Here is a 26,116-nt window from a genome sequence, read left to right on the forward strand (position 1 = left end):
TAAGCCATTTGTATCCAAAGGCACGAGGAAAGTGTATTTATTTTAAAAAATATTCTCACTTTTTTTTTTTTTATGGATGATAAACTGAACTCATTTTCTTAAGAATATAAACAAACTTAATTGGACCTATGGACTCTTACTTAAAATGTGCCAAAATTAGTCATTTTCCCATCCTATTAAAATTTCAACATTTTCAAAATACAAATTATTCATTTCCTTAATAATAAAGATGAATATTATAACTTAGAAAATCAAGAGCCTTAAAAATAGAAAACTATTTTTAAAAATTTTCAACATTGTTTGGCGGTTGTTCTTTGAAAATAATTTTTAAAAACAAAGAGAAAAGATAATAATTTTTTTAAAAATAAGTACAATTTGTTTTCACTGTTTTTTAAAAAATAAAAGGAAAACATAAACCTGTTTGACCATGTTTTTTGAAACTTGTTTTCAAGTTAAATAATAAAAAATAATTTTTAAAAACAAGCTTCAGAAAATATGACCCTTGGCTAAACATTAATGTTTAATTTTAATTAAACATTAAAATTAGATTAATAATGAGATTAGTAGTAATGCTGCTGGCTATATGGGCTGAGACGCTTGAATCCTTATAATGTGGGTCCATAACCTAGCCCAAATGGAGCCTTACGGCCCATCTTGCCCAAACATGAAGAAAGAAACCCTAGAGGGTAGTTTTGTAATAAAGTGGATAGACAGGGTGCACTATTCATGAGAGCCTATATAACATAAAGAGTGCGGCTAGGGTTTATGCCTCCTCTCTCCGCAAGTGTTTTTGCCTGAGCCGAAGTTGCAGTGGGAGTGGTTTCTGAGCGAACACCGCCAACATGGTTAGGGTTTCTTCTTTGTTGTTTTCGACTTTCATTCTCTTTCAATCCCTCCGATTTGTTGGTAATTTTGATATGTGAATTTGTATCTGATCAAGAAAACGAAAAGGAAAAATCCCTTTGTAATGCCATAATATCGTTGGAAGACTTATGCTGATGGTGCAATCGTTTTTTTTTTTTTCATTTTTAAAGATTTTTGTAGCATATATTAGCGCGATCTTACGTTTTGGCGCGATCACATTCGTATATTACTGTGTTATAATCCCATTTAATTTCGTGTATTCATGAAATGATGTTTGTTTGATTAAAAATATAGGGTAATGGGTTTGAGCCAGTTTTTGAGCCGAGTGCGGCATTGCAGTTAGCTAGTGAAATTTCTAGGAGCCTAATTTTATAATTGAAATTAGGTCACCTCGTCACACTTCTTAATTGAAGTGAATGGCCGTGTAAAGTTAAAGTTTTTTTTGATTCTGATTAGGCATTGGGCTGTTAATCCGAAGTGGTTGGCATGAACCTTTTTCTTGTTTACTGGTACAAAGGTTTCTTAGGTGTGCCTGTTGAATTGCTTTTATCTTGTTTATTTTGCCAAAGAAGGTGAGGGCAAGGGAGGAAGGCTGGCCTGTATACCTTTGGTCTCTCTTTGGGCATCTTTTTTTTAATATATATTCTTCTTTATCTATTAAAAAAAAGGATAAAAAAAATGAGGAAGGCTGGTCTACTATGAGCATAATTTTCTTTGGAGTGTAAGCCTAATGGTATGAAAATATGATTTGGAACTGTGATTTTTGTAATCTGCCTTTTTTGTTTTTCCAACATTTTTATTGCTGAACTTCTTGTCATGTGGGTACATTACAGGCTAGAGGGTTGAAGAAACATTTGAAGAGGCTCAATGCCCCTAAGCATTGGATGCTTGACAAGCTTGGAGGTGCATTTGTAAGTCAATGAAAAATAATAAACCATGAAGCCTGATTGGTTTTCCTATGCTGTTTTCCTGTTATCTAGTTGTAGTGTTTTTATTTTTCTATTATTTTTTGGGTGCATTGGCACCCAAGCCATCGTCTGGACCACATAAATCCAGGGAATGCTTGCCCTTGATCCTCATTTTGCGAAACAGGCTGAAGTATGCACTCACATACCGTGAAGTCATTGCTATCCTGATGCAACGACATGTTCTTGTTGATGGGAAGGTTAGGACAGACAAGACATACCCTTCTGGTTTCATGGGTAAGAGTGGTTCATCGTCCTAGCTGTATGATTTTAATCTATTTTTTCATCAACAAACTGTTGAAATCTGAGAAGGTGAATTAAAGTCTCTAGTTAAATGTATGGTTTTTGGTCTAGGAAGCTTGGTAATGCCAACCAATGGCTTTAGTCATGTAGCAAAGTTATCTCCAAACTAGAAACTTATTCACCAATCCCGACTTCTATAAGTATAAATTTGACTATGTCTACATGGATATGTTTGACATGGAAAATGGTTATATGTGTACTGGCAATGATGGCAGTTCTAGACAAACTTTTAAAAGTATGAAACATGCCACATAGGAATTTCCTATAGAAGGGATGTTTATATGTGTGCCTGCAGTGGTAACAGATATCTGTACATCCTGCTTTGCTGATAGAATCTCTCTACTAAAAACACTTGAACTCCTCATTCTGGTTGTTGGCACTGTTTCTTCTAATTTTGTTTTCTGTTTACCAGATGTTGTATCCATTCCCAAGACAAATGAGAACTTCCGTCTCCTATATGACACAAAGGGCCGATTCAGACTCCACTCAATTAGGGATGAGGAGGCAAAGGTCTGTATTTTCCTTCTATTAAATTTCAAATTGATTACTTTAACTGAATCAAATTGATTCAAAATAAGTGTGAATCATTATGCTGTCTGTCACATTGTTCCATAATATTTATTGGAAAAGCTGTGAGTATTTCTGGAAGAATATCTCTTTTGAGGCACTGTGGTTCTCTTTGCATGCATTGCTGAGTCATCAGGCTGGTAAATGATTACAATCTAATACTTAGTCACTGTCTGATATCAATTATTTATGCCCATAGTGGGGCAGAAGTTGGAGGCAAAGTGTTTTGTTTGGTAGGTTTAAAACATATACCATAAGTATCACAACTCACAGAATTAATAAAATAGAAATGAAAAAAATGGGGTAAGAAAAGGTTATAAAAAATAAAGGATAAAAGAAACATTATGAATGAGACTGAGCACAGTGTCATTTAACTTTCATTAAAATATAAGCATCAAGCTTCTCTTTATGATTTGTGCTTTGGCCATTTGCTAATTGATCTGAAGTTTGACGAGTAAAGCAATGAATTATTAGTTTGTGGTTTATAAGAATCCTCATCCTTAAAAATTGATTCATGTAAAGCTACTGTTGGATGGGTGAATGTTGATGAGAGGATCTAACCTTGGGTGTGTCATGAGCCATCAAGTCACTTAAACCTCATAGCTGTGTCCCAAGGTGCTTAGTGAAATCTTCTAGGGGGAAGCTTTGAAAGTCTTTTTTACAAACTACTGCATTTAGACATTTATGTTAATGATATGACTTGTGGTTTTTTTGTCTGCAGTTTAAGCTTTGCAAGGTCAAGGGTGTCCAGTTTGGGCAGAAAGGCATACCATATCTGAACACCTATGATGGGAGGACTATCCGCTACCCAGATCCTCTCATCAAGGCAAATGACACCGTTAAACTTGACTTAGAAAGCAACAAGATTGTTGATTTCATCAAGTTTGATGTTGGGAATGTTGTCATGGTGACTGGGGGAAGGAACAGAGGCCGAGTTGGAGTCATCAAGAGCAGGGAGAAGCATAAGGGGACCTTTGAAACCATCCACGTACAGGATGCTACCGGTCATGAATTTGCAACTCGTTTGGGCAATGTCTTTACCATTGGAAAGGGGACAAAGCCCTGGGTGACCCTACCTAAAGGAAAGGGTATCAAATTGTCCATCATTGAGGAGGCCAAGAAGAGGCTTGCAGCCCAAGCATCAGCAACTGCATGATTTATGTGACAAAATTTCTGAGAATATTATAAGTCTTTTAATTTGCATTTGGGTACTATTAATTTGCTCTCATAGGATTTGTTCTAGAGATGTGTTGTTTCATTTTGAACTAATTTTTGTTGCAATTTTGGTTTAAACTGTGTTATTTTCGGGGATATGGGAGGCAAATCAGACCGTTGCTCATTTTTTCGTCAGATGCTTATTTGATTATGTTACGTTTTTCTCTTTAAGGCTATTCCCATGCTAGTAAGATAGCAATAATATGCTTCACAGTTCACATTAGGGCTGGATTTGGCCTTGACTGGAGGCTTTGGGCTTTGGTATAGGGTTTTGGCTTCGGCCCTAAATAGATGTCACCTAGGAAAGTCAATTGCGGAAGGGTAAGGGACGAGCTAATTTTTCCTGAAAAAGTAAGAGTTAATTTTGAACATAAGTTATTTCACCAGTCTTTCTTAAATCTCTATTTTGAGTACGTGAAAGAGATGATGATGGATGTATGATTATTTTTTATTTAAAAGTATTTATAATTTTATAATAACTAAGATTTATTTATTTATTAAATTTTTAGTCCTAATATTTCATTTTCAACATAGCTGTATGAAAAATGGCGTGGTGGCGAGGTAAAGGCCTCGATCTGTCTCATTGGAGGCCGTAATAATGAAGGTTAGAGTGTTGGCTATTGGATGGAGAAATATTGAAAGAGATTTGAGCAAGTAATTGGCTTCAAGATTGAAGCATGCAAGTATTATTTACTGTTGAATTAATTAGAGAGACCTGTCAATAAAAAACAAAACTGAGCTTCAGCTCTCAAGTCCAGGGAAAAACTTAAGCGTCTAACTTGTTAATTATGGTTTCGGTTATGGTCATTTGGTCACTTTAACCGTAACAGGTATATCATCACTCATCAGTGTGATTGAAGGTTGTGTCTTGTGGAAATGCTTCAAGGCATAGGCTCAAAAGCCTCTTAGAAGTTAGAACCAAGTTTGTACCTTTATATCAGTGATATGATGTGATGGGGTCAGCTCTTTTTTAGTTCCAAGCTTTTCAAAGTCAGGAAGCCCCGTGTGGCCCAGAAACGCGCTCAGGCAGATCTCATGAGGGCAAATAATCCCATCAATCTTGACTAGAGAGCAGCCAAGATGGCTGTTTCATCATGTTCAACATGGGTAATGTTGTCAAGGTGACTGTGGGGAAGGAACAGGGACCTGTGTTGGAGTCACCAAGAACAGGTAGAAGCATTAGGGGAGCTTTACAAACCAATCCACGTGTAAGATTCCTCTGGTCACGAATAAGCAACTCCTCTCAACAATGTCATTACTACTTGGCAAAGAGACAAAGCCCTGGATGTCCCTGCCTAAAGGAGCGGGGATCAAGTTGTCCATCATCAGAAGACAAAGAAGGGGGCTTGCACCCCCAAGCATATGGAACTGCATAATTTATATGACCAATATTTTATGAGGATTTTATAAGAGTTTTGGTTTAAGTTGCAGGTTGGACTGCTAGTTTGCCCACTTAGCAGTTGTTCTAGAGATGTTCTGTTTCATTTTGAACTAATTTTGTTGTTGCAATCATTGTTTAACTGTGATGTTAGGAGATATGGAAGGGAAATCAGCCTCACACTCAGCACCAGATTCTGCTTCAATCAGTTTGAAGGTTAATCCTATGGTCATAGAATTGCGATGGACAGTGAAATTGGACCGGAGGTCAGTTTTTGAGGTATTGGGCTTCCACTTGAGCTAGGTGTTGCCCATCTTCTCAGACATAGCTAGAGGAGGAAGGATACCTGTGGAAAGAGAAGGCAAGGGGTATAACCTGAAAGGGAATAATGGGAATTGGTCCTGATAGTATGTGTTGATGCTCTTGATGAAGTAGAGATCCCATGTAATGAAATCTAGTATTCAAATGTGAAATTGGCTTATACTAAGTTTCAAACCACTCATCAATTATCCCATCTTGTAGTCCTAGCAACCCGTTAGTCTCTCCTACTTTCAAATTACAACACCTATAGGTTCATCTACACATGACTGCCTTGATATGAGGCATCAAGAGATTGTACAAATCTGAAATTGCTTTGACTGAATTTCCCTCTCCTTCTCCCGTCCTTCCAGTGGCAAGTAATCCTCAACATAGGCCTCAAGATGAGCCGAAAATGTAGAGATGTCTATTTGTTCCTGGCATTGAGACTTGCAGACAAAGTAGAAGACTATATGGAGGACTTGGCTGAAGAGAATCAACTTGAGTAAGAGGAAGCAAAAGCCAGATGATGCTACTATATATTAATGCTATCTCATATGAGAATGAGACCAAGTTAAACATTACAAAAGATGTCTGGGTATTTCTGTGCTCAGCTGAGGCAAAACCCAAGATCCATATCAGGAATGAAACAATTTGGTGGAGCATAACAATTTCCAAACCTTGGGTGCCACTCTCAGGACTTTCATGAAGGTCACTTCTTTGGCACTGTAGATATATGCAATTGTGTAAACAACTGCTAATGTTGGGAGAAGGGAGCATATGAGGATAATGGTTTGGTGTGCAGATTTTAAGAGCCAAAGAGTGGCCCATCCGAACATGAGCATTCTGGCGAGTTTGGTGTTATCAGAGATAGCCACTGGGGTTTGGTGTAAAACAACTTAGGGGTGGCAAACCTTTGCAAAGAGCAAATCAGAAAGTTGGATTTGGGTTAAGAAAAGGATAGGGAGGGGAAGAACAAGACCTAGGCTGATCTGGGGGAATATCTTCATCCAAATATAGATGATTTTGAAGGATTCCTTGCAGATGCCAAAGAAGCCTGAAAACTGTAGCTCACCCTGTGCCATGTCCATGGTTTTGTTTTGTTTTCTTCTTGAGATAGGACGTGAAGCTATTAAATCTAGCCAGAGGAATGAATAGTTGCTGATGATGTATATTGCACAGAAAGGACTAAGGAGTGGGTGGAGCTTGAATTGTGAAATTACACTATGGATTTCAACCAGATCCTTGAATTAGATGGAACACATAAAGAGAATAAATACCAGATTCTGCAGAAGTAATTAATACTTGATTAGAAAATTTTCCAACCAGAAGAACCATTAATGTACATATAAGGTTTAAATTTCCAGAGAAAGTAATCCTTCTTTCCATCAAATTAGTTTCTTTTCTTCCTTTTCCTCTTAATTATTGCAAGGAAAATTCTGTTCTTCCCAAATGAAGCAGGCTGTGTGGTTGAGGAGGCTAGTCATGAAGCATAAGCAAAAAGTGGCCTGTGTTCATATACGAGTCATCATGCACAGATAGCCTTCGCTTTCAGTTTTAAGCAGCTTTTGTCTTAATTAGTGATGAAACCAACTCAGATTGCGTAACACAACCATTAATCCCAGAAAAAACAGACCTAAAGCAGCCTTCACACGCCATTGATGCCTACTGAGTCATGACTACTAAGATTGGCCCTATTCAGTTATTAAAAGTGCAGTTAGGAACTTTGGTAGCTAAGGCTTCCTGTGTGCATGGCATTTATTATTATTAAAAACCACCGTCCCTGATTATTATGAATGGAAAATGATCATTAAAAAGAATATGCATATGTCAGGAGCTTCATTCCTACCCCATTGCTTTATCTATTGCTGGACCACCTGGATTGGAAAAAGAACAAGCTATTTGTTAGTTTGGCTTGAAATTAGCTCTTGCGCTGGCATGAAAACCATTGGCTTAAGTTTTTATTTAAACCCAAATGCCCAAAAGACCAAGATTAAACATTACCAGGCTTGGTAGTTTGTGACTAGTTGAGGCAGTTGTAACATATAAAATAATCCCCCAGGAAGAACTGATTTTTGAAGTCCTCTGCCTGTACTGGATTTTAGAAAGGACCTTCTCTAATGCAGGACACAGAAAAGAACAAGTTTGGGTGGAAGAATGAGAGTGGGTGAATGTCATGGAAGGAGGTTGGGCAGTGTATTACCTGAAGTGGTTGCAAGGCATGTGCTGAAACTTCCTACTACTAGTAGTACCCCAGAGATTAAGCAAGCTTGGAATGTGACTCAAACAGAAATCTGATATTTCTTAGAATGATTGAGATCTTTCTTTGATGATATTTGCATAAATTAATAATCCAAGTGGCATATTCTTCTTGGTAGAGTTTGTCACTTAATGCTAGTAATTTGAAATTACTTATTTTAACTAATCTTCTTACGTCAACTTATGGACAATGAGCGAGATGTACACAAACACAAAGGCACTGAAAGAAAAACCAACCAACCGTTTGACTTGAGGCCCCATTACCACCTTCCTTGAATACAATAAAATTGAGAATCTTTGGTAAGAAGAATAAGTGAGAATAGCTAAGTCCAAAGCAACTAGCCTACTCGATGTCCATTTCTTCCTATATTGCTCTTCCCTCTTCTTCACTATGCCATCGCAAAAATTCAGTCAATATTATAGTTGCAAGTCAGCTCTCTATGATATGTACCCCACCATTTCCAAATGACAATATTGTCCTTGGATGACCATGCTCCACTAACATAGTCTGCCCAAGCTTGAACCTCTTACTTCCAATTGGAAACCACCTAACTTTGATGGGAGTAAAACAATATGTAATTGCTTCATTAAGATTCATTCATTGAATAGTTGGGGTCCCCTTGGAAGTTGGAACCTTCAGTTAGTTTTCTTTATTGATCTCTTGTTATGGAAGGGGGCATTAGAGACATTGCACTAAGTTCGAAGGGTAAGTTCTGTAAATGCATATTTTGTGTGCCCTTTTGCTTTCAGGCCCCATGGATGTTGCTTTCTTCTGCGTCGGATGCTTTTGTTGTTTTGTGTTCCCTCATTAGTTTATTAGTGGAGCAAACTTGGGACACAAGTGAAAATGAAAAATATAAAAGGGAGAGGAAAAGGAGAAGCTATGTGAAGATGGGGAGGTGGAGGGGGTACTGGATGTGCTTCAAGAGCTCGTTTATCATCCCAACAAAGGGTGTACTTCTCAAGGCTAACTCTCGTCTCAGACACAAAGCCAAAGGTATGATCGAAGTTCGTAGAAATTAGTAATTCAAAACGATTCAGTTAACATATGGGCTCACTTATGGAAATGTTAATATAAATTGATGGACACAGTCTAAATGCTAGAAATTAACAAATTTTTTCTCTTTTATCTATTTTTCCTCTGTTCTTTGTTATTTGTTTCCCATGCCATGTATGAAGAATGGAATTATTTCTAGTTCCATATGGTTTTCAAATACCTTACTATCCACCTCACACACATGGTGGTAATGGCAGGGAATGGATATGGTCTGGTTGGTCTTTACAAGGACATAGAGTCCAATGGAGGATATGCAGATATTCAAGTGATGTGGGAGATGATTCATTCTTCTTATCCTCCTAATGTTCACACCATCAAAAGGAGCAAGAGGGCTTCTCGGAGATTCTGTTTTATGCCAAGTTGAATTTTCACATTTTCTCAAAGGATTGGTCTTAGATGCCTTTTATACACTTCTTTCAGTGTCCCTTTTTGCATTTAAATAAAAGAGCTAGTTCTGTTTCTGCAGATAGAAAATGCCAGAGCAAGCACCACCTCCTTTGTCATGCATATACCAGCAGCTGAGCATATAGATTATAGTTTGCTCTGAAAAGTCTCTACTTCGAAACACTTCTGTATAGTTAATGACTTCTCTGTGGTTTCGTAGGATTTAGCAAGCCATGGGTCTTGGGAGATCTCCCAAATAAAAAATCAACTATGTAAGATATTTCAGAACTATTATCTTCTAATCAAATTTGGCATTTATAAAAATAGTTGATACAATTCATGGGCAAATAGGAGTAGGAGTATCGAGCATCATTCTAAGATGCTTAAACTCTTTTATTGTTCCCATAAACTATCAGAAGCGAAAAGCCTGTCGAGCTTGCAACTGAAACTTTGATTGAATATTTTCTCTACTAGGTGAAAGCAATGCAACTAACAGCTTTATTCTATACTGTAAATAACTCCATATGTGAAGTGCCACACTGCTGAAAGCCGCTCCTGAAATCTAAGACTGACCAAGAAAGAGAACTGACACTATGAGGCTTCATCATGCTGCACCACCCTCTTCGAGGAGCATTTGATCAAAGTGCCACACTCCTGCAAGCCAACCAATTGAAAAAAAAGATCTAAATGCCAACAAATGGAAGCGGATGGATTCATTGGTTACAAACTTATATGAAAAGAAGACAGTGGCACTTGCTCAAAGAAATGAGAAATGACAAAGAGTGAATTTAAAATTTGATTCGTACCATGTCCCTTTCCAACCCTTCTCAGTTGGGCAACATATTCTGAGATCTTCTTGATGGCTTCAACCTACAAAAGGAAAAAAACACCAAGAAGCACGCTTTTCACCATTTTTCATATAATACAAAAATGACTCTTTTTAAGTTCTGATGGCAAGAACATTAAACTCTTAGGTTTACCTGCTCTGTCAAAAACTCGCTCTCAATAAAATCTGTCAACTGGGGATCATTGTTTCGATCTGCCACCTGATATTCATCAAGAACAGAGCATATCTTAAAAGAGATCCATTTGTCCAAGTCACAATTATAGGTTGCAGATTCAAGAACCATGAGCTATAACAACCAGGTGATTGATTTAGACACCACCCATGCTACCCCATTTTAAGCAACAGATTCAAAACTAGTGGACCAGAAACCGAATAAAGAAGTCTTACACTGTGCAGGAGCAGGAGTTTCTCATTTGTTAACTTCTCCAATGACAATGCTAGCTCCATAGCTGAATCAATAATCATAGATAATTGAATGAGTTCCCACAAAAAAAAAAAAAAAAAAAAAAATGTTCAAGACAGAAGCATAGCAAGTAGAACAAACACAACAAGCTTGTGAATATGCCAGGTGAAAGTCAAATAAACTATGGAAGAAGAGTGGGCAGTCCTATTAAGGTAGTGTTTTTTCTGTAAAGAAACACAATTTCCGGAGTTGTAAAATATGAACAAACGACACCTAAAGAAAGAAGAAGAAAAAGGAAATAAAAGATTTTGCATTACTCAAATCAAACATCTTTCATTCTGGAGGTTACAGAGTACAAAACAATGTCCTCAAGTAATGCATACTTAAATTCAACTTATTCCAAATTGCACGGTATGAGGGAGACCCAAACAGGAATTAAGGGGCCCGTGAATAGTTGGATGGAGGGCATTTTGTGTGTTTGTGGATTCGGGAGCATAAAGAAATGACACCTTAAATTTATACTGTTGAAGAACTAAAACCTAGACAAATGCATGCCATATAAAATAATGCAGGTGTGTGCAAACACACACACATGTCAACTCATAAGCATGGAGAAGAACCGAAAAGAAACTTACAGTACAATGCATCTCCCTTCTCAGCATGATCAAACTCTGAAGGGGTCATCAGCACAGGATGTAGCTTTACTTTTCCTCCTCTTTTGTTCTAGTAATTATCAGAAAGCATAGTATTAGATATGCAAAACCAAGAAAGAATAAGTAAATTAAGAAGGCAACAAATCACTTCTAGAAAACCTGGTATTCCATCAGTTTCTCAGCATGCTGTCTTTCTTCTTCACTTGACTCCTTGAAGAATCTGAAGCAACAGGATGATACATCAACTCTAATAATTAGAACAATCAAGCAGTATGAGAGAATTTATGGTTATTGTGGTTACTTGGCAAGGCCCCTGAGAGCAATGTTGTCCCTGTCGAAGTATGCAAACATCGAATGATACACATAAGACACATTGTATTCCACACTGTTATATCAAACAAAGCAAGAAAAAGGTCAGTAAGAAGAAAATTTTAACTGAAACAGGAACTAGTGATAACGATGATAATGATGCATGAAAAATCCTGGACCTAACAAAGTGAATGAAAAGTAAAGTGAATTTTACAGAGTAGAATGGTATCCCCCTCTCAGGTCAGCCTGCTCTTTAAAACAAACACATGCCCACAGCTTGAGATTCGCAGCTATAACTCCTAAAGTCCCATTGTCTTTTCCTGGGAATCCACTTAAGCAACTCAAACAGAATTGCTCTGTCCGGACTGAGGAGACTACTTTACAAGGCTATATCAGAAAGCATTTTGTATGGCCTCAATGTGGTATGTTTTACAAAGATAGCAGAATATGAAACAATCTCCATCTTGGCTTTAATTTCTACCAAACCTCCCCATGATGGTCCCATTGTCTTCTCCACCACAATCCCCTAAGCGTCCAAATCAACTAAACTACATGTTGATCACTAATGAGAAAAAATAGAAAAAATTTTAACCTCTCCCAAGAAGTTGAATTCCATTTATTTTATTTTTAGCACCTTCTGTAGACCATGATGACTTAAAGAGTCTATGAATCATGTCCTGTCATAAACCAATTTTCATCTTCCTATAGAATTATCCACCCTATACTTAATTTATTGTGAGCCTCATTTAGATCAAGATCAGCCAGCACCTAGTTAAGCTTGCTCAGGTTGTAGATAAAATTCAATGCGAAGTTAAAGCAGATGCATAAAATGAACAACAAGGAGGGACAGAAGGCAGGAAGCTTAACATGATCTTCCTAACATTGGGCTGTTTCTTAAGAAGGGATGTGTTGCAAACTCTCTCTTTGTTAAGAATCAAAAGTACCAGGCATTGATGAATGTGAAAACCAAGTCAGGAACAATAAACAAGTAGAACCCGATTCTCAAAACAGGGACTAGAAGACAGGGTTCTCTGGGAAAACATATTAAGTTTAAGGTTTGGAGTTGGTGGGCGATAATGGCAGACGAAAAGAAAAAGAGAACACAAAGTCAATGCAACTTGAAGCTTTAAGCAAAGAAACAAAGAGGGGGAAAGCAAAAAATTGGAAAGGAATTTCGAATAGTTTTGTTTATTTATTTTAGAAATAATAAGAAAAAATAATTATAATAAAAACTATTTAAAGTCTTCATATTTTTAATTTATAATAATATTTGAGAAATAAAATAAAATAAAATATTAAATTTAAGCTTAATATTTATTTTTTTCCCAGCTTCTTACAAAATTTTCATAATTTAAAATAAAAAGGTATACTAATTTTTCTCTCTCATCGTGCCTAAAACTTTCCATGATTTAGATAAAAGTAAAAAGGTATAAAACTGAAAATAAAAAGTAAAGGAAAGTAAGAGAAGGATAAATTGTTTTAAAAATATAAGTGAAAACAACTCCTATTTGTTTTTTCTATTTTAGTTCATTCCTAATAATTGTTTTTGAAAACAATCATTAAATAGTAAATTTTTTTAAAATAATATTTTATTTTTAAAAACAGAAACTGTTTTTAAATCATTCGGAAAAACTGATCTTGAATTTTAATATCTTTAATTTTTCTTTTAGGTAGGCTAAAAATTATTGAAAAAAATAAAAATAAATAAAACCCACTTGATTTGTTCATTAATGGCTGCTTCACACTCCTCGGAATAGCCTTGGCGAGCAAGCGAATGTTGAGCAGAAATCGGAACAAGAAAATCCTCCTTCTTCAACTCTTCAAACGGCTGAAATACCACTCTACTAGTCGACAACTCATTACTTCTCTCCCCTGATCCCCTCACCACCAATCCATTATTCCCTCTTCTCCTCAGCCACCGAGAAGTACAAGAGGAAGAAGAGCCGAAGCTACCAAAAAGAGGACTTCCAAGACCCTCCCCTGACGACCCTAAGAGAGAAACAACTGAAACACCTCCCACAAGCATGGCTAATTCTATCACAGAAATGAAGAAAAGATGAGAAAGATGCAGATGAGAGGTGAAGTGATGAAGAGGCTGATGGTATAATATAAGCTCCCTTTGAGAGAGTTCCATTCTGATGGGGCTCATTTTGGAGCGTAGGATGAGAACAGAGGTGGAGGGAGGAGGTTGCACCACGTGTAGAGGGCGTGTGGCGAGCTCGTGGTTTATCCAAGATGCCATGGAATCTGACCAAATATCTGCTTCACGTAGCGATCCAAATACGGTTTCACTCCACATCTAAATACCTTGTGTTTCTGGAAGTTATGACTTCCAAGCTTTCGTGTGTGACCAAATTGTTAAGGAGCCTGTCCTCCACACGAGGCTTTTCCTTATCCTCCATCCTACTCTTTTTTCTCAAGTCCTACATGTGTATCAATATATATATATATTTTCTTATTTTTAATAATGTTTTTAACTAATAATATATTTTTATAATAATTAAATTATTTAAAATAGAGACAATTGTGATTTGAACCCAATTGAACTCAAAAATTAAGTTTTAATCCATATAAGTTACATAATTGATGGGGAGGATATGAAATATGAAAAGACCAATATACCCTTTAAAACTATATTCTGCCATAATATTTGACATACTTTTTTATCTTAATTTTTTTAAATAATTATTCTAAAAATATATCATTTTAAAAAATAAATTTGACGTATTTTTAGTTATTTTTTATATACACAATTTTAAAAATATATATTATACAAGTTGTTTGATTTTTAAATAATAATAATAATAATTTATTTTTATTTTTTTGGAAAATGGTGTATTTTTTTTCCAAATCACTAAATTATATTAAATTTTATTAAGGTTTACAAAAGGAATAAAATTTAAATTAATGTTTTTCTATTTTTTTTTTTCATAGTGAGCAAAGATCATGTTGGAAAGATAACAAATTCATATACTTCTTCTCGATTTTCACACTTTCTCTAGGTCTTGAGCTTAAATGGTGAACTTACATGGACCAAAGCTTAAATTTTAGGCCCAATTGGGTCCAAAACACAGTTATCCCTTTAAAATATATGTATTATAAAATTAATTAATTTTTTATTCTAAATTCAGTATATAAAAACAATTATTAATTAATATGGATATATTTTTATAAATAATAATATTACCAATAATTATTATTTTATATATTATTTCTAAATAATAACATTTTAAAAATATAAATTATTTTGTTATATATTATATTATATATTATTAATATTAAAATAATACTATTTTATATTCACTTAGCTATTGATTAAAAATATTTTGGTATTTATCTTGAATTTTAATGTTAGTTTTACTATTAAATATAAATAGAATTTTTTTAAGTTTATTTAATGCATTCTTCCTCATTTCACTTTGACATTATTTCTTAATATCCTTTTAAAAATATTTTGATAAATGAATATTTAATTTTTTTTATAGGTGAAATTAAATTATATCATATTTAACTTGTTAAAAAATTTAAAAACTTAAAAAAAAATTAAAACTATTGTGTATTTTATTTTATTCAAGTTTTTTTTAATAAAACTATTATCGGTTCTATTTTATTTGAGTGTATTAAATTAATTTTTTAATGAATAATTTTTATTTTTCTTTAAGTTAAATTAGTTTTTTAAGATAAACTTTAAAATTTAAATAATTTAAAATTTAATCGTTTTAATAAAAAATTGAAAACCATTTCTTGGTAAAAAGAATAAAAAAAGTAGAAAAATAAATTAGTTTCTTATTTTATAATTAATCGATATAAATTAATTCAATACAAAATTAGATTGTGAACGATAAATCATTATTCAATTTGATATAAAATAGTAGTTATTTCTATACTACAAGTTTCTAATTTATTAGTTATAAATAGTAAAAAAAAATAAAGTAATTTGAAAAAAAAAAAAGGTAACATCTTTCAACCGCATAAATATAAAAATTACTGACGTATTACTGCATTTTAAAAAATAAAAAATAAATCATAATTCATGTTACAAGTAATTTTAAGTCTACAAGATGAAATAGGGATTAAAATAGTCTTTATAAGATTTTCTATCATGTTAATAAGTTGATAATAAGTTGTATATCTATTTGGAAAATATGACACATCAATTAGTTTATAAAAAAATTTATAAGTTTAAATTATATATTTACAATAAAAATTTAATTTTTATTATAAAATAAATATTATTTTCATAATAATCTTTAAAAATATTTTAATTTTTAATTTTTTATTATTAAACCAAGATTTAGTTAATATCAATTTTGATGACAACAAAACAAGGTTTGAAATTAGTTTAACCTTGAGTGTCATTAGATAAGATGATTTCTAAGATGACAATTATAAAAACAAATCAAGTTAAATGAAAATCAAGAAGTAGAAGAAGACATGAAAAAGAAGAGTTTTTAATATTTTGCCTAAAATATTTTTGTAAGGTTGTTGATGTACTATGATTATGCATCTTATTTTTATTCATGCACCTAAAATCATCCAATAGTTGAATTGGTTTAATTTTTTTTTATATGTATATTTGGATGATTTCATGTTCTGAGTTAAAACCTTAAGTCAATTTTTTTTTAAAACTTCTCTAAAAGGTTTTAAGAAGGGTTCTAAGAGTTTTTGAAAGTTCCAAACCTCAAAAATTATATTATTTGAGCACTTCAAAGTGCAACTTATTGAGGGGTTAATGAATCGGTTGAGCCAATTGGGCTTGATCGATCGAGGTGCATTTTGCACACTCTCTCTTTTAGTAGCTATGCTTAGCTGGTTGAACCTTTGACTCATTTGGTCGATGTTCAATTGGGGTCGTTCGAGCCTCAAAAAGCCAATAATAATCTAGAGAGCATTTATTGCCTAACAACTAGTGAATTGGTAGAACTAGTTTTTTGATCAATTGATCCTTTAACTTGCCTAATGGTTAGTTTGAGTTTTCTTCTCTTATAAAAAAGCTCCAAACTTCATTATTTTGTAAACTTAACATCCTAAAGTCATTTTTTAGTACACTTTATTTTAAACTTGCATATCATTAGTGTAACTTGATTTTAGTTTATCATGTATTAATTTGAGCTTAAATTTGTGCTAAAATTTTGTGAGTTTAATTCTATATCTTTCATGCAACCTTTATGTGGTGAGCTCTAATATGAGGTATCACTTGAGGGAAAACACCAAGTGTGAGGTATCATTTAGTGTTTGTAAGTGTCAGGTATCTCTGGAGGAATTTTATATTAATGCTCTTGGAAACATTTGATTTTGCATATTGACCTTAATTGTCTTTGAGCACCATTATTACGCATGACTAAAAATTACTCAACAATTAACTTAATTCTAGTTTCACAAATAATTGAAGAAGTAGAAGACTATCATAATGTTGCTACCCTCTTAAGAACTTGAGATGTGGAACACCTTAGAAAACCCAATAATATAGCATTTCATGAATTTGATCATATATTATTTTATATTTCATACTTATAATATATATGTACATTTTTTCTATTTAATTATTTGCTATAAAAGACTTGTGATATAAGGTTAGAAAAAATAGAAAAATGATTCATGATAGTTAACCGCTATTCTAATATCTTTTCCCATTTTTTCATATGTCACCCTTGTACTAGAGGCTTAGCTTTGCATGAACTTAAATTGATATGGACATTGAACATACATCTTAGCTACTCTATTCTCAAATAACCAATGAATTAACCATGGTCATTAGATCAAAATCAATGAGCACCTAAGTGGCATCAAGGGAAATGCATCAAATTTCCTACAATTCACATCATGTCCAACAACTTATTCCATTAGTGTGTTACACAATCAGTTATAGAAGGAATAATTAGATATAATTTATGAAATTTAAGTTGCTAATTAGATAGGATTTTTGGTTTAAGGACCAAAATGGGAAACAAACTATATATAGTTCAAGGTACACCATTATATTTAGTTGTGTAATAGGATGCACTTGATGTATTAGGTTGTGTTGCCTCTTCTTAATTCAAGGGAGCAAAGCTTTATCCAACTAATAAAATGATGTTATTGCCAACATGTTTTAATACATTGAAGATAAAATATTAAAAAAAAAAAATTATCATTAACTAAACTACAATTATGTTAAAAGTTGTAACCATACAATGCCATATGTAAATGTTGAATACTCAAGTGTTCTTTGCAAAATGAACTATGGAGATTTAGATTATCTCCTTTAAAAATTTGACCTAGATTATGTTTCTTAAATTTTTTTTAAATATGACGCATTAAATTTTTTGAAAATAATATATTTATTTATTTATTTATTTATTGGTTTGGGGCATTACACTCATCTTTACTTATACTAATAGTGTGCAGATGTTATACTCACCATTACTCATACTTGTATAGTAAGCATTCATCCAATACAAGAATTTCAAAATTTCAACATGAAATATCAAATCAAGGAAAATTTGAATTCAGATACAAAAGAAGGCTTACTGTGCAAGTGTGAGTGATGGTGAGTGTAACGTCCTAAACCAAAGTTCAGGGGTAAAATGTAGATTAAAAATAAAGAAATAAGTTAAATAAATTAAAAAGGGTAGAAAGGTTTTTTCATGTTTAAAAGTTTTAGGTATTAATTAGATTTTTTGCCTTCTTTATATAAAAATCATTTTGCAGGGAGATTAGAGAGATTAGATAATGCATGGTTAAAGATTTGAGAGCTTAGGACTTGGAGATTAGTTTTTTGGGGTAAGATTTTAACCTTTCGATAATTTTAAAGAGTTTAATTCTTTGGAAATTTAAATTTAGATTAGGGTTTGATTTATTTATTTTTATAAAAAAATAGAAATATATAAATATAGGTAGATTTATTGATGGATATTGATAAATTCTGCATATTCAAATGAATAGATTTAAACAAATAAAAATAAATAAAAATAAAAGAAAATAAATCATAGATTTGGATGTGAATAAATAAATAAATAACTATTTTTAAAAACATGTAAATGTGTGAAGAATGAGAGTTGCAAGGGAAAAAAAAGAAATGTGGGTGTGCTATAATGGCAATAAGATGGTGGAAAAAAAAAAAAGAGTGTGTACCATGTGATTTTTGGAATTGTGATGATAAAGGGAAAACAATTAGGAATGACAATTTTGTGGGTAAATTGAGTCATCCGCCCTGCCCCACTTCGCTCTGCCCTTATTGGGATGGGTATGGGAAGGTTTTTTAAAACCTGATTCGGATTCGGGACGGGTATGGGTTTGTAGTTACCCGCCCCGCCCCGCCCTGCCTTGAATATATAATTACCAATTTACCCTTAAATATTACAAAATGCCCCAAAAACTCCTCCCTATATATAATTTATTCTTCCTAGATTTTTAAGGTTTCATTCTCTTATGCCATATCATGAATTTATGTATTGCAGAGATTTATTCCACCTTATGTATCAAGTATCACATCCATGGAAACTCACGATGTTCTTGAAGCAGCAAAAGATGCAGGAGGATTGAGCAAGTGTTATTGAAGCTTTTCTATGTTAAGCATGTTATGCAACTATAGTAGTAGCTTGTGTTTATTTCAGAAAGTCTTATCTTCAAGCTTTGTCGAATTTTAGATTTCTTGGTGCCGAATAAAATTCTATTAAACTAATGATGTCCACAAAACAATATAGTCTTTCAACTATATTTTTTGGGTATGAATTTGCTTGTGCAGTAGCCATAGTATTCTATTATAGGTGTACTTCACTGGATGCAATAATGGGCTCTCCAAATATATCAATAGGTCAGTCAATATTGCATCTAATCAAATAGTTGCAATACCCGAATCCAAACTTGCCTTGCCTTGCCTTGAAAACTCATTTGGTACGGGGATGAGATTATCAACTCTTTTGTAAACGGGAACATGAGACATTAACCCGCCTTGCCTTGGGTTTGGGATGAGGATGGGAAAGAGATTTATATGATTGGGACAGGAATGGGATAGAGGTGGCCTATTCCAAATCTGCCCCGTTGCCAATCCTAAAAACAATCAAAGAAAAAAAAAAAAAAGGCCAACGGATGGTGCTTTGGACAATTAAATTAATGGAGGGGGAAAAAAATTTATGCTCTGATGTCTTGGAGAGTGTGATGTACGGTAGGCTATGTGGGGAGATTGAAAAGGGTATTGCATGGTGAAACCAATAAGGTTAAGGGAAAAAAAAAAGAAAAAAAAGAAACAAAATCATACTATTAAATAACATGAAGTTGATAATATGGTATGGGTCACTTAAGGCTTAGGGTTGCATGATAGGTAAGTAAAAAAAAGAAATGAAAAAGGCTAATGATTGGTGCTTTGGGCAATTGACCTAATGGAAAGAAAAAAAAAATTATGCTTATGATGTCTTGGAGAGTGTGATGTATGGTAGGCAATACGGGAAGATTGAAAAGGGTATTGCATGGTGGAACTGATAGGGTTAACGAAAAAAAAAAAAAAAAAAAACAAAACAAAACAAAATCATACTATTAAATGACATGTTGATAATATGGTATGGTTCACTTAAGGCTTAGGGTGCATACTAGGTTAGTTAAAAAAAAGGTAGTTTACAAAAATAATAATAATAATAGTAATAGTTTAATGCAAAAAATAGAAATGATGCACTTTTAGGAGTTTTAGTCCATTATTAATGCAATAAATGGAAATAATGCACTTTAGGAGTTTTAGTTAAAATAATAATAAAATGATAGATTCTTAGGAATAGATTTTTTTGAATGCAATAAAGGGAAATAATATATTTTTAGGAGTTTTAGTTAAAAAAAAAAAATAGATTCTTAGGAATATATTTTTTTAATGCAATAAATGGAAATAATATACTTTTAGGAGTTTTAGTTAAAAAAAAATTAAAAAAAATTGATAGATTCTTTGGAATAGATTTTGGAAGGAACACATTTTTTATAAAAATTTAGAAACTCGATCTTTAATTAAATTGTTATTGGTTAAGAAATTGAAATAACATATATTATTAAGAATACTAATTTTATAATTTTAGAAAAATAGTTAATAGTAACAATCATTTTCTTATATTATGTTAGGTGAAAAGTACATTCTTCAAGATTTTGAGTGTTTATTTATTAAGATGAATGATTTGTTTATATGCTTAGGTTCACTGATAGATAGTTTTTATTACATGACTCCATTATTTGTTTTGCCAAATAATGATAATTATCATATCTCACGTAAAAGAAAGGAACCTAGCATAATTTTACACTCATGTCTAGGTTATATTAATCTAAATAGGATCCAAAGACTAGTTAAATCTAGAATATTACCTTCTTTGATTCTAAAAGAACTTATAGCCAGTGAATTCTATATAAAAGGTAAGTGACCAAGAAGCCATTTACAGCTAAAGGATATAGAGCTGAGGAGTGTTTGATGTTGGTGCATATTGACGTGTGTAAGTCTTTTAATGTCCATGCATGAGAAGTGTATGAGTATTTCATCACATTTATGGATGATTATTCTAAGTTTGAATATGTTTACTTGATGCATAGGAAGTCCAATGCCTTAAAAAAAATTCATTGAATTTGAGGTGGAATTGGAAAACCAATTAGTTAAATGTATCTAGCCACTTCGATCCGATCGAGGTGGTGAGTACATGTCTACTCGGTTCTATTTTTTCCTCAAGGAGCATGAGATTATATCCTAGTTGAGTGCGCATGGAATTCTACAACAAAATAGAGTGATGGAAAGAAGAAATTGAACATTGATGGACATGATGAGGTCTATGATAAGTTTCTTATCGCTTCTTGTATCCTTTTAGGAATATACCTTGGAGACTACGACATACATACTTAACCTAATGCCTTTCGAGTTGATACCTTTAACTTTTAAGAAGATGTGGAAATGTCGCAAACCTAGTTTTCAATACATTCACATTTTGGGGTTCCCAACACCTAAAGGTAGACAAGTTGGAAGTAAGGTCTAAGGTATGCCAGTTTATAGGCTATCTAAAAGGGACAAGAGGGTATTAAATTTATAGTTAGGTTGATCAAAAGGTATTTGTTAATGCAAATGTCAGATTTCTAGAAGGAGACTATGTGATAAGCAATAAGGTAAAACATAATATAGATTGGAGAGCACTTAAAGACACTCGCACATTAGCATAGAGGACTATGGATCTAGAGGTTTCTACACCTACCATTCTAGTCAATTGTAATGCACCAGTGTCTTGTTATAGTGAGAGGGTTGTTATACAACAAGATAAGTTTATATATTTGGGATACTCTTTTAATGCAATTCTAGAGAAACATGAGACTGATCCCACAAATTACGATGAAACAATGAGTAGTGAAGATGTTATTGTATGGCTAGGAATTATGGAGGTAGAGTTAGAATATATGTGTTCTAACAAAGCCTATGATCTTATAGAAACATCTAAATGGATAAAACCCATAGGGTGTAAGTGGGTCTACAAAAGGAAGAGAGGGGTAGATGAAAAGGTTGAGAAATATAAGGTTAGGCTTGTAACGAAGGCTTATGGTCAGAAACTTGATTTCGACTATGATGAGACCTTCTCGCTAGTAGCCATACTTAAATCCGTCAAAATACTTCTGTCCATTATGGTACATCTCGATTATGAGATATGACAAATGGATGTCAAGACAACAAAATTGAATGGTGATCTTGAAGAGAGCGTCTATGTGATGTAACTAGATAGATTCATGGCAAAGAGCCAAAAACAACTTGTGTGCAAGTTATATTAATCCATTTATGGATTAATGCAAACATCTTGCTTATGAAATAAAATTTTTGGTTTAGATATCAAGACTCTTGATTTTGATCAAAAGGAGGATGATTTTTATGTGTATAATAAGATACAGGGAAGCATTATGGTGTTTTTGGTCTTGTACAGTGATGACATTCTATTAATTGAGAATGATGTAGGGTTGTTGTCATAAATTAGGACTTGGTTATCTACTTAGTTCTAAATGAAAGATTTGGGTGCATAATATATTCTTGGAATTAAGGTCCTTTGAGATTGCAAGAATAAGAACATTGCATTGTCATCAGTCACCTACATTGATAAACTTTTAGTTAAGTATGTGATGTAGGACTTCAAAAAGGGTCTACTACCCTTTAGGCATGGAACACATTTTTCTCAAGATTAGTGTCCCAAGATCACTAGGGAGAAAGGTCGCATGAAGACATACTCTATGTTTCAGTAGTGGGTAGCCTTATCTATGTGATGCTATGTATCAAATCAAATATTTGCTTTGTTGTAGGTATGGTGAGTATATATAAGTCAAATCCAAGCATGGATCATTGTACAACGGTGAAACATATGCTCAAGTATCTTCTGAGAATGAGAGATTATATGTTGGTATATCATTGTGATGAGTTGTTACCCCTTGGGAATATATATTCGAACTTTCAATCTGATAAAGACTCTCATAAGTTTAGTTTTGGGTTTGTGTTCACTCTAGGTGATGAGGTTTTTAGTTGGAGAAGTGTGAAACAATCCTATGTTGTTGACTCCACTATGGAAACCAAGTTCGTTATTGTTTTTGAAATAGCAAAGGAAGTCGTTTGGATTTAAAAGTTCTTGATGGGACTTGGGTTAGTACCCTTGGTTGCATCGCTCATATTATTATTTTGTGATAACATTGGGCGGTGGCATATTCTAAAAAACCAAGAAACCACTGGAAGGTTAAATACACTAAAAGAAAATATCACTTGATATGTGAGATAATAATAAAAGGAGATGTGGTTGTGGAGAAGATTGCTTCTGTAGAGAACCTAACAAATTCCTTCATGGAGACTTGATTTACTAAAGTCTTTGATGGTCACACAGATAACATAAGTGTTAGATGTGTCCTAATATGCTTTAAGACTAGTAAAAGTTGGTAAGGGTTGAACCTTATAATGTATGATATGATGTAACAAATTGAAATTCATTTATAAATTTATTTATATATGTTTCTTTATTTCCCATTTATTATCTCATTTGCATTAATTAAATATCTAAACATACATGCTCATATTTCTTACATTGTATATGACTTAGGTGCATTAAGAGTTGTATAGAGGATACAAGTCATGGGTTCCTTATAAGTAGATAAATTGTTCATCGATTTTGGCAATCTAGTAGAGACTATAATGCACTACCTCCTAATTGGAGAGATGACTTGTCTTGAGCATCGAGATGAGTTTCCTATGTTGAGCTCACTAGTGTGTATGGTTACATATTAGATAGAATTTATGGTGAATCATGATGTAAGACTATTGATTGTCATGATTTACCAAGTTACTATACTACATGGACTTTCAATCTTGAGAGGATATTGAGTATGTGTCAAAGTTAGTAGAAGACTTTGACCTATGAATAAGACCTTAAGATGGTCACATATCCCTATAGATTGCGATGACAATCAGTATTTTTAATAAAGGCATCATGATATCTCATATGTTTGAGACATTGTGTCTCTTTGATTGATCTAAAGGACATGTGATCTAGAAGTCTATGACTGTAGTATTTCCAATAATGAAAATTTGATATATGCTCATTGGAGTTAGAGTATGTTAATTGATCACATAATAAGTGAGATTTGTAACTCAATGATTAAATATATAATATTGATAAGTGATAGTATTACCTTGTTATATTATAAATACTAGTTAATGGAGAGTTTACATTTAGTGGATAGTAGGTTACATACCTTAGCTTATCTTGTTGTTATTTACATAGGGTACTAGAGTGTAATTGATTCTCTTTAGTGGGATGTTGAATCACCTTTAAAATTGGATTTTGAAGAAGCCAATACTCTTATGGATCCCAATGGTCCTTGCTTTGGGCTTATATACCATGATGACATAGGTTATGAGGGTTGGATCGACTCTAGGTTCACTCTTGTCCATAAGGGTATTTTGGTAATGATGCAAGGTTGGACATGATATAGTAAATAAGGTTTTTGAATTAGGCTAATTGATTAATTAGATGATCCTATGTGGTTAATTAAACAATTAGAATTTGTTTTGGGTTAGATTAAGTGATCTATGTCCATGTGGGCTCAAGTCACTTAAGTTTAATAGGGGAATCCTATAAATACTCTTTTAGGAGTTAGGGTTTCTAAGATGTTTTAGTGATTGACATTTTCCACTCCCAGAGAAAGAGAGAGAGAGCCAAAACATCCTTCTTTCCAAAGCCTACCCTTTGGAGTGCCAAGAACAAAATTAGAGTCATTGAGCGGAAGATCTTAGGTGCATGAAAGCTTAAGAATCTTTAGACTTCTTCTTCACCATGTGGAATTGATTTGGGAACGTCCAAATTGGAGGTGAAGTTTTCTCTAACTCTGTTAAACTAGATCTTGATATTAAAAAATTGTATTTTTTTGCTTCTGTTGCTAGGATCTAAAGCCCTAGGAAGTTATTCATGCACCTAACCTGAACCTGAGATAAGGAATGGAGTGATTTGGGATTCCCTACAATTTTGAAATTATGTAAAATGTTATTTTTATTTCTCTACATATGAATCAAATACATTTGTGTATGAAAAATATATTTGTTAATATTTGATTGTTTACAAATAAATAAATAAATGGAGATATTATATTTTTTGTAAATGTGAATAAATGAAACAAAAGTATTTGACTTTGGTTTATTTCAACCTAAGCAACATAGTATAATTATAGACCTTTACATTCCTTGATGGAGATTACAATTGCTTTGAATCCCAACTTTTAGGGATTTGATTAGAAATTATTAGTACTAGTAATGTTTGGTTCCACCTATCTTAAAATGAACAAATTTGAGGCTATCCACTCATTTGTAAAGTTTCACTTAATTAGACATCATTTGTTATTTGGTACTTAGTGTAAAAATATTTTGAAATCTTCTTATTTGATTTGATATGAAATTGTTATTCATATAAATACGAAAAAGTTTGATTGAAAATTTTTTGGATACTTTAATATGTTTGAAACTCAAGATTTTTTGTAAAAAAAAATTGTAAATTATATCTTTTATTTGTATTCATGATTTAAAATTTTTTATCTATGAAACTATATTAATATTTCCGCCTTAAGCTCATTCCCTCCCATTTTAGGTACTCTCGGTTTGAATGAGGAGCAATGGCTGCATCATGTGATTATCTTGTTATGATTTCCGGATCAACTTCAATAAAAAACTAGATTAGATTATATTAACTTAATAAATAATTTGCAATATTATCTGTTTACTGGTTGCGGTTTGTAGTTTAAAGCAGAAATGAGAAGGGTAAAATCAGGCAGTACTTGTTCTAAAACCCTAAAAAAACCTCAGTTTTTGAACTCCACTGTTTATCCTTGACAACTTCTGAAGTGAGGTGTGGACAAATTTTACTCAATGATGTGCTTTCATTCATTCCTAGTCTTTAAGGTTAAGTAAATGTTTCTGGGAATGGAACTTGATATTCACTGCCATCTAGACATGGTATAGAAGTAATAGAAACTTCTTCCCTCCTCATTCAAAGTCAAATGAAAGAAGTAGAGAAGCAAAGCAGCCCAGTATAGTATTCCTACTGCCATATTGGAAATTGCTTCAAATATTTCTGTGCTCATGTTCAATATCCTTTTCTGGAGCCAGGATCAAT

General features: G+C 33.1%; 2 protein-coding genes and 1 long non-coding RNA gene across 3 annotated transcripts; 2 read left to right on the plus strand and 1 right to left on the minus strand.

Moving 5' to 3' along the window:
* Positions 1-745: 745 nt before the first annotated feature.
* Positions 746-4,049, plus strand: LOC117921015 (40S ribosomal protein S4-3-like). The gene is made up of 5 exons (XM_034838756.1): positions 746-845; positions 1,698-1,775; positions 1,886-2,066; positions 2,545-2,642; positions 3,421-4,049. Exons 1-5 carry the CDS (start codon positions 843-845, stop codon positions 3,853-3,855), a joined length of 795 nt encoding a protein of 264 aa, XP_034694647.1. The 5' UTR covers positions 746-842; the 3' UTR covers positions 3,856-4,049.
* A 4,581-nt stretch (positions 4,050-8,630) lies between these two features.
* On the plus strand, positions 8,631-9,577 carry LOC117921349. The gene is made up of 2 exons (XR_004652318.1): positions 8,631-8,845; positions 9,103-9,577. It is a non-coding gene; the product is annotated as an uncharacterized LOC117921349 (long non-coding RNA).
* Positions 9,578-9,585: 8 nt separating this feature from the next.
* On the minus strand, positions 9,586-13,650 carry LOC117921348 (ferritin-4, chloroplastic-like). The gene is made up of 8 exons (XM_034839221.1): positions 13,217-13,650; positions 11,494-11,577; positions 11,352-11,412; positions 11,175-11,262; positions 10,524-10,585; positions 10,270-10,335; positions 10,096-10,159; positions 9,586-9,943 (listed from the first exon to the last, which is right to left on the minus strand). The coding sequence occupies exons 1-8, from the start codon at positions 13,648-13,650 to the stop codon at positions 9,894-9,896; spliced, it is 909 nt and encodes a 302-aa protein (XP_034695112.1). The 3' UTR covers positions 9,586-9,893.
* Between the last annotated feature and the right edge of the window lie 12,466 nt (positions 13,651-26,116).

Source organism: Vitis riparia, chromosome 8, assembly GCF_004353265.1.
Source record: "Vitis riparia cultivar Riparia Gloire de Montpellier isolate 1030 chromosome 8, EGFV_Vit.rip_1.0, whole genome shotgun sequence".
Classification (NCBI taxonomy): domain Eukaryota; kingdom Viridiplantae; phylum Streptophyta; class Magnoliopsida; order Vitales; family Vitaceae; genus Vitis; species Vitis riparia.

Excerpts from the sequence above, each read along its gene's own strand:
- LOC117921015 (XM_034838756.1), top strand. Across the intron at positions 1,776-1,885 it reads ACAAGCTTGGAGGTGCATTT|GCACCCAAGCCATCGTCTGG; the intron begins GTAAGTCAATGA and ends TTGGGTGCATTG. Across the intron at positions 2,067-2,544 it reads ATACCCTTCTGGTTTCATGG|ATGTTGTATCCATTCCCAAG; the intron begins GTAAGAGTGGTT and ends TCTGTTTACCAG.
- LOC117921348 (XM_034839221.1), bottom strand. The coding sequence starts at position 13,650 with ATGAGCCCCATCAGAATGGAACTCTCTCAAAGGGAGCTTATATTATAC. Across the intron at positions 11,263-11,351 it reads AGAAACTGATGGAATACCAG|AACAAAAGAGGAGGAAAAGT; the intron begins GTTTTCTAGAAG and ends GATAATTACTAG. Across the intron at positions 10,160-10,269 it reads GCGAGTTTTTGACAGAGCAG|GTTGAAGCCATCAAGAAGAT; the intron begins GTAAACCTAAGA and ends TTCCTTTTGTAG.